At 39.8% G+C, this 12,701-nt stretch overlaps 1 protein-coding gene across 1 annotated transcript in view; it reads right to left on the reverse strand.

The window, feature by feature from the left end:
- Nucleotides 1–12,701, reverse strand: part of CAPN9 (calpain 9) — a 361,781-nt gene that overhangs the window by 174,692 nt on the left and 174,388 nt on the right. Inside the window, exons 8-9 of the mRNA XM_085612050.1 lie at nt 11,735–11,812; nt 4,655–4,815 (exon numbers count right to left, since the gene is read on the reverse strand). Of these exons, the coding sequence (XP_085468176.1) occupies nt 4,655–4,815; nt 11,735–11,812 (239 nt within the window). The remainder of the gene's footprint in view (nt 1–4,654; nt 4,816–11,734; nt 11,813–12,701) is intronic.

Here is a 12,701-nt window from a genome sequence, read left to right on the forward strand (position 1 = left end):
AAGTGCTCGATACCCACACACACCCCAAAAGCTCTCTCCCAATGACAGGATACCTTCTTTCTGTGTCATTAAATGTGCAGGAGGAAACATCTACGCACCATTAATCTTTAGCAAATTTCTGAGACAAAACACCACCAATACCACATAAGCTAGCATCAACAGTGTTACAGAGAATGGTTTCAGTATAGGAGCTTGTACAATTTTTTAAAAAATTTGTTGGAAGGCATTCTGTTGTATTTCCGTCCAAAAGAATCCTGCCTAGTAAGCTCCCTTAGTCGCTCTGTTTTAGTAGCAAAGTTCCTAATAAACTTCCTATAATATTTGCACAACCCAGCAAAAGATAGAAGTATTTCCTTGTTGTCTGGAGCAGGAGCTCTAACAATAGCATGTACAAGAGATTTTTTTGTAATTAGTCCATTTCCAGCAACAGTATGCTCCCGGTACTCAACCGAATCACAGAACATTTTGCACTTATTCTCCTTAAGAGTCAGACCATGTGATTCCAAATGTTTGCAAACTTTCATAACATGTACAATAGTCTCCTTTTGATTCTTAGAAAATATAAGTATATCGTCCTGGAAGGATCTTACAAAACCATCTATATGCTTGAAAATATGATACATTGGCCTTTGAAAAACAGACGCCGCAAAGGCCAAACAAAAGGCATCCTCTTATACTGGAAAAGACCCGGCAGCATAAGTAAAGCAGTAAATTGTTTTAAGTCATCAGTCAACACTATTTGGTGATAGGCAAAGGGTGACAATCCACCACCAAATTAGTGTTTAACACTCTTAAATCCACGCATAACCTCAAACATTTGTCAGATTTTCTCCCCAAAACTTTGGGAGAAACCCATTCAGACAACTCTGCTTCCTCAATAATATCCTCATCAATAAGTCCTTGTAACAAATTCTTAAGTTCCTCTCTTACATGCACTGGTACCCCTCTAAGTTTCTGTTTGACTGGCACCTCTCCTTTTTTTACTGTGATCTTGTGACAAAAACTATTAGGTTTCCCTAACTATTCTGAGAACACTTTTGGGCAACTGGCTAATAACACCATTTTTGTTATCACCCTCAGATACCACCAACATAGGATCATGATTCTTTGAGTTGAGAATTATGCCAAAACTCCATTGATACCTCCAACCTAAGACAGTTGCACCTTTAAATGCTACATACAATGTATTAGGAGCCACACGTCCTTTGAACTCAACATCAATCTCTTCATACCCCACCATATCAATCATAGACTCATTAAAGGCGTCTGTAACTTTATCAGATTTATTCAAATCATTGAGGCACAATATTCCATCAAAGCAAATCAGGAAATAATCTTTAGTAATTATTGTCTAAGGTGAACCTGAGTCATCCATAAGCGCCAATTCCTCATTCAAAACCTGCATAGTACATTTGGGTGGTCTAAAACTACCCTGGTTATTACTATTTCCCCCAAATTCACTAATGGACAACACTATACCCATACTTCTTCCACCTTCTTCATTCTCCTCCTCATTTAGAGAAGAAACTTTAGGAAATCCTGCATTACCATTACCGTTCCTTTTTAAATCTCTGCCCGCAATAGCAAATTCTCCAGACGTCCACATTTCTTACAGTCTTTAGGCAGTTCAGGACATCTTGGAGAAGATGCCGCATGACTACTAACACTACCACACTTAAAACAATGGAAATCCTTATCAAATCTTTTGTACCTAGTCTGCCCATCACGTGGATTTGAGGACTTCACACTGCACACATTCTCCACCAACACTTTGTTGTCCTTATTTAAAGATGTCATCCACTTCTCCGACTGTTCCAATGCTTTGGCAGTGCTGATGACATCCCGCAAACTCGGATCACTCATAATCCACAACTTCTTTTGCACCATCTTACTCCTGACATGTACGATGATTTGACCCCTGTGATGAGTCCAAAACTACAGTCTATGGAATGAGCTTGCAACCCAGTAAGGAAATCATCAAACGTTTTACCATCTTCTTGAGCCCTGGTATAAAACTTAAATCTATTAAGAGCAACACTGGAAGTAGGTTTGAACCTGGCCTTTATCCGCGCTATGACTTCTTCAAAAGCATTCCTGTCACCACTACCATCAGCTTGTGGTAGCGTTCTAAACACAACCTGACCTTCCGATCTCAAACGGAGTAGAAAAATATTTTTCTTCCTCTCAGCTAACAGTCTTTCACTATCAATAGCCTTAAGATAAGTCAGAAATTCCTCCTTACACCTCACCCACGGAATAGGAGGTTCTCCCTTGGCTTGGAAAACTTCAAGGGAGGATCAAACTGCAGTGTAAAATGTCATAAAAATCAGCAAAGTAAGTATACAAATAATGAAAGTAAGTATACTCCAACTATTGTTTTCTTTTCCCAGTTTTCCTTTCCCAAGCCTGGAAAAAATATAGCTTACCGCAAAGCACTTATAACAAATATCTGTGTGTCAGGGTTAAATAGTTTCTTATTTGAATTACCTGTGGTAAATGCCCCTATTTCGTAAATGTCACAAGACGTAGCTAATATCCTGGACGGATATAATATGCAGTGTCATGCGGTGCACCAAAAGAAAGTCCTGTGAGCACTGTGTCTCGAATCAAAGCAAGCACGCAGAATGTCACTGATCCCTGCGATGCTGCGCAATGATAGAAAGGTCAACAAGGACGTGCACAGAGAGTGCTGGTTGCATAGACGGGAGGCAGTATTCCAGGTAACAGTACACGCGGTAAGGAAAGCAACAATACGCACGAGAGGCATGCGGCATGGCTCGCACAGTAAGGTAGTTGGCAAAGAAAAAAAAAGGAAAACCTAAAAACAAAATAAAAGAAAATACCCGAATATCCTTGAAGCCGGTGTATCTGTATAATATCCAGAATTCGCAGGAAACAGACCAGTAATGTAAATCCAATTGAGGTTCTTCTGAAGATCAAATTGCTCCTGTGCTGCACTGGAAAGGTAGCAGAAGGATCTTCAATCGTCGCCAAGTTTGTAACGATCCACTTCAGGCAATTGTAATTTTAGAATAAAAGTTTTATTTGTCACAGCACAGTACCAGTGGCTGTCTCAGGTAAATCCTCTGGAAAGTCTAACTTGCATTAGAACTTGAAACATGCTGCATAGCAACAGACCATTGACAGCATTTAAACAAATACAAACTCCACAAGCAACAGCGAATAAAAGAAATACAACCATTATAAAGAGAATGGAACACATGGTCTATGAGATAACCTGCTTACAACCTAGTTATAGCCAGTTCTATCATTCTCTAAATGAGGGATAAGAGGAGGACGTTCATAAAATATCTTATATCACCAACTGTATGAGGGGATGGCATCAGGAGACAGACATCATTAGGTTTACACGTTATTCACAGAAAACACATTTATGAATACGAGTTTCAGGAGAAATCAGTTTGCTCTATAATTTTAAAACTGAACTTTGTGTGTTGATGTCATAATATCAACTACAAAAAGTTTGACTTCCTCTATATTATCAATATAAGTAATGTAATGTAATGTAATGTAAAGGGGTTCTTGTAGAGCGCAGACTGCCACCCTACGGGTATCCTGGCGCTTAGACTCGAAAATGACCATGTAGGGAATTGTAGATTTACTATTCTAACAGCACATCTACTAACATTGACATGATTGTGCAAGTTGATGTTGTAGAATTGATATTGTTGCTGGTAGACATTAGGCTGTCGACCCCTCGATGAAGGATGTGTAAAATTTGCAATGATGACAGTTGCCAACTAGGAGATATTTGTTTTGAAACTGCACAAAATTTTGAAAAAGTAGCACCGAAAAGAGCCTGTAAAATCAAATATTTTTTTTAAGAATTCTCTTGAAACAATGGTTTTGCAGAATGAGCTTCCAAGGTGTTTTTCATAAAGTTTTGAAGTTTGGGCCACATATACAAAATTTAGGAATTATGATTTCTTAATTGCGATTCCAGGAAATCGCAATTCTTATTGTAAGAAAACATAAAAGTTTTCATAAGCAATTCCTAATGGGTGTCAAATCGAGCTACCTCATGAATATTGATGAGGTAGGTCGAAATTTGCAACCCACCAGGAATGATAAGCATCACATGGATGGTGACCTCCTGGGATCGGCAGACCACCATGTCAGTGATTTTTTTTTAATAAATCATTTTTTTTTTTTTAAATGCACCCCATTTTCCTTAAAGGAAAATGGGATGAGTTTAAAAAGAAAAAATGAAACTTTGAAGTTTCATTTTTATTAAAGTAGGTAGTGGTCTGTGGGACCACTGCCTGCTTGTAAAAAAAGATCTTTTTTTACATTTTCAGAGGGCAAGGGGTCCTGGTGGGACCCATCCCATTTGCAAATGGTTACCACTATCTTTTAGAAGTTGGTAATAATTGAATGTTTTGCAACAGTAACTTGGCCGCAAAACAATCATACATAGCACTGCCATTCGGTATTTGGAAGGGATGTCCTAAACTCACGCATCCTAAACACAGAATCGCTAAACCAAATTGCGATCAAGTAACAAGATACTGAATCGTAATTTGGCATTTGTACGTATTAATTTTTCAGATGACATAATTTTGTAGATCGCTATAGAAGTGTAATTATTAAACATACACTGACTGCTTAGAGAAGAATTAAAGTAAGAGCTTACCTAGGAAATTTCTGCATCCTCCAGCGGTGGAACCTCTCACCCAGCTCCCCTGATGGACCATTACCTCCCACTTATGGGAAGTGTCCTCTTCAAGAGCATCAGGGGTAAGGTTACAGATCTCAACTTTGCTGTAGTGCCTTAGGAAATCCTCATACTGCATCCTACAAAATGTGTGAAAAGGATGAGCATGTCACATTATAGGCACTTCAAAATGGCTAAGTAAGGCAAGAATCATCATCTCGTGTAGGTAAGATGTGTGACATGTTTAATGTGACCCTACTGTAAGTGTAAGTTGTTGATGCAACTCTTACTCCCAAGAAACTTAGCAGGGCAAAGTTTTTTTATTCGGAACACCCCATAATTGTAGTGGCTAGACATTTAAAATTGACCTTTCCATCTTTCTGAATGTAGGTATAACACCCACCAAGCCCTTATGTAAACATAATTCACAATTGAGAAACTGTTAGGATTTCAGTTAATTGATTATTACAATGATGCCTAATAGCATCATCACAGGTGGCTATATTCTATAAACCAAGAACACAGAGGCTCCACAGGTCTTTTGGCTCCTACTCTCATCTGAAGTCCTGGTACTTTATCAGTTATTACTGAAGATGCCATGTACTCCCTTCTTGTTTTTGTTGATGACTTTCGCTCAAAATGTAGTCATGTCACTAATGGTGTAGATGTATCATGAAATAGACTTTATTAACAAATAGCCAATCCTTTTGATAAGCTAACACAGTTCTCAGTGTTCTTAAAGTACTTTCATTGATAAATGACATTGACTCGAGCAAGCTAAAATGATACAATTCCACACAGGGTAATCAGCTCATGGTTAGGTATAGTAGGTTGTCTCTTTCACTTCTAATGTAATCAGAAAATATGATCATGTGAAACTTTGTGTAGTTGGAGATCATGACCAGATTGAACGAAATGGAAAGAGAGAACATCACAATATTACATCTATTGAGAATATAGGAGAGTCTTCATTATTCTTATACATAAATAAGAAACATACGAATTTGCATTTTGCAATGTATTTTATTAATTTTTATAGTTTTTTCACTCAAAATGAACTTTATTCCTGCTACTAATCATTCCTAGACTAAACTCCAAACATGCAATACTCCTCTCCTACACTTTCTGTCCTTCATTGGCCCACCTCAAATTATTACTTTCATTAGTTTGTTTTGCACTGGAACCACTTTCTAGGTTTCACGATGTCTTTACTTTTTATAGGTTCATTTTAGTGGAGTGCATTTGTTTTTAACTTGAATTTAAGTAAAATGAAATATATTGAAAGACAATCACTTTGCACATATGCTAACCAGTCGTATGTATAATTTCCCCATTTGAGTCTCATCTGTTACTGTTCTGACTTGAGCAATAAAACTTGAAGAATGAATTGCACAAACAATTTCAAACTAGGCAAGTGTGGAGATGGGGACACATTTCTACTGCACATTGCAGTTTTGTAAAACATATTCATGAAGATGATCTGTTTTTATAAAGTGCCAGCCAGACATAAAGGCTTACCCCCACCAGACAAGGTTACCACACACACAAGCTCTGTATTGCACCAAATTGGACAAGATACTATCTTTGTAAGTTCCAACTCGCACTAAAATCAGAAAAGGGCTTCCCAGTGCTACTGAACCGCATCAGCTGGAGAAATATGCCATACTAATGCCAAAATTAATATGTGCCTCTGATCTTCTGTGAGGTGCCTTCACTCCACTCCATGCCCAGCCCACTGACTTGATGACAGCCTTCTCTAATTGATGAGTGACTCATATCAGACACTCAAAAGGTGATTGGATGATGCTTGCAATATGTCTAACCACTGGTAATCCCTCGGGGTAGCATTCCAACCCATTGTTTTTTTGCCTTCCATGCCACCTCAGTTTGGACCTAGCCATGTGTGAATCAGTCTTGATCCTGCCTCGAAAGGAGCAGTCCAGCTGAACTGCCAAGCCAGGTCCTCCCTGTACCGGAATACAAGCAACCCAAGACCAGTTACACCCTGATTGGGGCTCTTCGGTCAGGTGTAGCTTAGTTCCACTAGCACAGTAAGCAAGGTACCCACGTGTGGGGATACCATGGCCAATTAGGGATGCAAATCAAAACACACAAAAGGTGATGGGAGTATGCTTGCAATAAGTCTAACCACTGGCAATTGCAACTGCAATTTCAATTGCATCCCATCATTCTTTTTCCCTCCATACCATCTCAGTTTGGGCCCAGCCATAAGCAAATCAATATTGAGCCTTCTCCAATAGGAACAGTTCAGCCCAAACCGCCAGGCTAGGTACTCCCTAAACTGGAATACAAGAAAGCCAAGACTGATTTTACCCTGATTTAAGGCTCTTCAGTCGGATGTAGCTTGGTGCCAGTAGCACAGTGAGCAAGGAATATCAGTATCCAGTGCAAAAGGCAATGGTACATTTGCGCCACACAAAGCATACAAAAATAAAAAATGGAGGGTGTCTCCTAAAACCAGCAGTCACTATGCTCTGCTCCTTAGTGCTCACTAGGTACACTACATGTGTCCTTATGGAACCTTCACCTACATGCCAATCATGTGGCATGATTCATCATTGGGACCTCACCTGGTAAGGTATTCAATACCAGGTAGGCTCAACCTCAGAATGGGAAGGAGCACTTTGATATTCTCTATATTCTTAGTGGGATCTTAGGACAGACAAGGTTAACAATATCTCCAGAGAACCCTAATCCATTTTTTAATGAGAGGGGCCCTGTGACATGGTTAAAAACATAGCATGACACAAAGAGGCATATACTAAGCCATTGTGTCTATTCTAGATCAACATGTTTCATCTGCTTCACAAGATGTGCAGATTTCATCAGGATCTCTAAGACGCTTGTACGCCTAACCTACACTGAGCAGCAGTTACTCATCTGCAAGCATTCCATGCAAGATCAAGAGACAGTTACCCAACCCTTCCATGAAGGGGGAGTTGATTGAAAACTGGAGTTTATCCACCACAAGAACGGTGGTAACGCATATTATCCAGGCCTCATGGCGTATGACGTGACATACCGGCGGCGCAAGGGGTTTGTAAATAAGCCCCTCTGTGACTCATTTCTAAAACATAAGTAAAGAAAAGGCAAGAACGAGTGATGTACAAGTAGTTGCATCAAATCAGGATACAAAAAAAATCAAAGAGGAGGGAAAAGTGTGCATAAATCAGTGTTGTTGTGTGGTGATATGGGTCATATGGCCACTAGCATGGGTTGTCCAACAGTAAAGGTATGCAGTAAAAATGGTTGTAATAAAAAATCACAGCATCCCAGGTGTTGTCTAAATGCAAGAAAATACATCAGTTATGTAGATGAGGACTGCAGCGTAATTGTGGTGCAGGTCAATAGTGGAAAGAAAGAAAGTTTATTGGCTTAGTGAAATTGACTTATGTAATGGTGACACACTGGTCAACTCTGCTGGTACTAAATTGAGAAGCTTTTCTAAGGAGGTGTATGATGAAACAGTTAGGTATAGAGTGAAGCAGCACACAGATACCCCTAGGGGTGACAGTGTTGCCCTTTACAAATGCTGTTTGATTGAAATGAAAAAAAAATGATCTTTGATCTGGTGGGTATGGGATTGAACCATAGTCATTTTTTAAGCCTGACCTGAATTTGGAGTTATATTTATGTTAAGATTGTAGTGTAATATATGGTGTGGTTGTGTGACTTCACCGTGCAATACACTCTCAAAACTGTCTTGGGTCCAGTCAGACTCATTTGTAAAACCTCTTTCTTAACCCTAGGTAGCTGTGGCTTTGAGCAGCAAGACTTAAACACAGAAACTAGTATAAAGCATTTAGACACAGCGAACAACAGAATAAGAAATTCACACAACACAAAAGAAAGCCAACACCAATTTATAAAAATAGATTATATTTGTATGAATTTTTACATACCAAAATGAACAAAATCCACTGGAGGGTTCCGAAATTATAGATTTTGAAGTGAAATGGAAATCTCAGCTTTTTAGTCCCAAGCACAAACAAGCATTGCTAGCCGTAAAGATTAAAAACTTTTGAAAAGTTTAAAGAGTTGTGTTTCACTACTGTGGCTCGGTCTGGATGACCATCTCCAACAGGCAGAAAGTCAAGGGGGCCAGTAAAGAGTAGCTGGACATTTATCTGGTAACTCAAGCAGTCTCGAGTCCAGACCCATACTTTACACAGGGACAGCCGTAGACATCAATGGAGTGGTCCTCATGCTGAGCATGTTGATGATGATGAAAGATACTCTAAGTGTTCTGTGGTTGATGGGGGGCCTTCATGGAGTTATTCATTGGTCCACAGTTGAGATGGGCCAACTTGGACCACAGGAGTTGGTGTCCCTCAAAGTTCTCTTGGAGCCAAGGGAAATCCAGTTATGACTAGGCTACTGGTATCAGGGTATCCGGTCACAGCAGGTTTGTTTGGTGAGAGCTAGTGTCCATTTTAGGAGACCAATCTGCACTCTGGCGACTCTTGCAGGTCTGCAGGACCTTGGTGCAACTTTTGAGCGCTGAGTTGTGGTCTTCTTGGATGCACGTTGGTGGTCACCAGCGATTCTGTGAAAGCGGCTACTGACAAGCCACAAAAGACTACTTCAGCTTTTATGGTCTTTGTACTGGAACAGGAAGTCAACCGACTTACTCTTGAAGTTCACCTTTTCTGTCTGGGGCTTGGAAGCGTCTTTGCTATGAACCAGGCACCACAGGCAAAGTCCTCTCTTTGCTAACCAAAGGAGCAGCATGTGCAGTCCAGCCCTTGGTGCAGCCTCTCCTGCCAAGTGCAGGGGTCAACATGTCATCAGGGCTGAGGTTCAGGGTGCCAGGGGTGCCATATTTATGCCCAGAAAATGCCCTTGGGAGGATGAAGCGTTCTTTAGCCATTGGGCTATCAGTTTCCCTTCGGCATTATGACGACATATGGCTATGTGTGGTATCTTAGTAGTCCCAGAGAGTACTATTCTGCCCACTCAAGATGCCTGAACCCTTCTCTTGGTGTAGGGAACTTGGTATCCCACTCTGGAGGAGTGACTTCCTGTGGGATACATGCCTAAGGAAAAACTGGTTTGGCAACTTGTTTCCAGCCGCTGTTCCTGCTGCCAGCCCGTCTACCTGAACAAAGGGGCAGCCCCTTTCAAGTGTGGTTGACATTTGTCCTTCAGAGACAGCTTCTGTATTGAAGCTCGCTATTTGGACTGACATCCTGGGTGGCTTCCTGCAAGGGGAGGTAAGCCTCTATGGTTCCTGTACTTGGGAGGCAGATGGGCAGCATCTGTGAATGGCCACCGGAAAAACTGGGCAACAGAGTAGCACCGTTCTAAAAGTTGCTTTTCCTTAAAAATGACATTAAATTCGACTTAGGAATCAAGTTGAGTTAAATGAAACGGTGAATTTGGTACCTTGATGTACCCATTTTAGTTATTCCACTCAGATGTTATCAGGACTTAGAAGTCAGCCTGTACCTCGGTACTTGCCAATTTGGCTAGTAGCCTTTACACAGTTTGGGGCTTTTGCTGTTAGGACATATTAAAGTATATGTCCTACTTAATCGTATATAGCTTCCTACCTTAGGGCTCTGAAGGCCTTTCTTAGAGGAGATTTATGTATGAGTCTGGGAAGGGTGGGCTCTATAATTGGTTTAAATTACAAAGTCGAATTAGCAGTTTAAAACTGCTCTTCCAGGCTGCAGTGGAAGGCTGGGAGCCATGTTGTACCTTGTCACACTCAGGGTGGCACAATCGATGCCGAAGCTCTGAATGGACACTTTAACTAACAGACCCAAGGTGCTCTTGGTACCATATACTAGGGAATTACATTTTAAACGTTTTTTAAAACAATGCATTGACGTTTAGGGCGGAGATATACAGATTTGGAATAAGTTTTGGTATGAATAGTAGTAATGGAGTGAAACCTAAAAAGGCATTGGTGAGGCCAATCTCTCAAGTGCCTATTTAAAAAATTAGAAATGGGTATGGCTGAATTTTGTACTAGGTTTGTGAAGAATGTTGTCACCCAGACTGCAAATATAAGAAAGCCCTTGAAGACAAGGGTATAGTTTATATTGGATGAATGTAAGAAGGAATTTCAGAGTATTGAGTGATTCATGAGAAGTGCCAGTCTTGTAGTGACTATTGTGTTATTATGGCCCCCTCTACCACCAATACCTCACTCTCTATGACTGAATATTTACTCTTAAACACCATATGTTTTTTTTAATTTTCATTCACTTTCTGAAACAAAGCCACACATAAACTCTTAACTCTGGCAGATGTTGTAATGCAGCAGTCATAGCTCAGATTAAGGGCATGATTTAGATCTTGGCAGATGGGATACTCCGTCACAGCGGTGACAGATATCCAGTCCGCCAAAATATAAATCCTATTATATCCTATGAAATTTATATTTCAGCAGATGGGATATCAGTCACTGTTGCGCCCGTGTAACCCTGAGGTATGACTGCTGCATTACAACATATGCCAGAGTTAAGAGTTTGTGTGGCTTTGTTTCAGAAAGTGAATGAAAATTTTAAAAAACATATGGCGTTTAAGAGTAAATATTGAGTCATAGAGAGTGAGGTATTGGTGGTAGAGGGGGCCATAATAACATGGGGCACTAGTTTTGTAATTAGGTCTTATCCCAATCCTCTGATGGAGATGTGTCCAAGGAAAGAACAGGACAGTGTTTCTTCGAAGCATGCAGGATCACTTTCTGTGTTGATTATTTGCTGGAGGTGGAAATCCAAGCCTCAGTCTCTCAAGGCTGGTGAAGAGGAATGATGATGTTAAATCAGAGGAGATAGGTAGTGGAAAATGAAAAGTGTTGCTGTGATCACTGAGGAAGTTGTATCAGAGTGGAATTAAAGAAATATGAACAAAAATACATTTGAAATAAGCACACTTGATAATTGCTGGTACTATATTTTGTTATTCTGTATTCGGAATGAGCAGTAGACCCATTGGCGACTCTCTTTTGGGAAAGAAGTGTAAAGACCTGGTATTGCACTGTTAATTTACATAATGAAACATTCGAATGTGTATGAAGTGGTACTGTACCAGAATTCTCCATCATCGATTGCTGTTTGGGTGAGACGTTTCTGCTCTGATTGGTCCACAGAACGCCACTCGGGAGCGCTGAAATAAGGAAAGGAAAGTTATTCTATAATGTTTGCCCTATATTTCACGACTATACATTACTGTTCAATTCAATGCATGATTTCGCAGCCATGCTCCAGTGGCACTAGTGCAGTTTATTAAAAAAAGAATTTGATGTGACTGGGTGATGGTTGGAAATGACTGATTTAAGAGAAATTGATTCCAGAGTCTTGCACTAATTGGTGTGCATTCACAATGTTTAGAGTGGGAAGTTGGGAAGGCTGGTAAACTTTAGATGAAGTCTCAGTGTAATACTCCTATCCTTCCCAAATGCTATTGATAGACACAGAATGTATCATTTGCACAGCACCTTCTCATTGCATAAAGAGAACATGATAGTGTGCAATTAAAGTGGTCAAGAGCTGCAGTTTTATTAACTCTTATTCATTCAAACAGACTGTGTCATAACTGGTTTGTTCTAGCACCCAACAAATATATTGCTCAATAGGAAGCATATGCATGTATAAGCTCCATGCAATAGAACACATAAATGAGAGTACCCCTTAAACAAAGGCATCATGGTTGTTTAGACCAAATCACAAAGGCTCCCCTTAATAGCTACCAACCTTACTACTAACAATATTTTATATTATATATATATATATATATATATATATATATATATATATATATTATTTTGTGCTTCTTGCCACCATGACGTGTTTCGGGCTACCCACAGCCCTTGATCACATGACATGCTCTCAGTTTTTTTTATTTTAAAAGTGACAATGAAGATGAAAAACAGACTATCCGTTCGATCTCTGTTTTTGTGCTTTTTACCATGTACATTCGTATATAGATTTACATCATCATTATAGCAGGTGTTTAAATTATCTATAAAACTTACTGTATAAATACATATATATAA

This window comes from Triturus cristatus, chromosome 6, assembly GCF_964204655.1.
Source record: "Triturus cristatus chromosome 6, aTriCri1.1, whole genome shotgun sequence".
Lineage (NCBI taxonomy): Eukaryota > Metazoa > Chordata > Amphibia > Caudata > Salamandridae > Triturus > Triturus cristatus.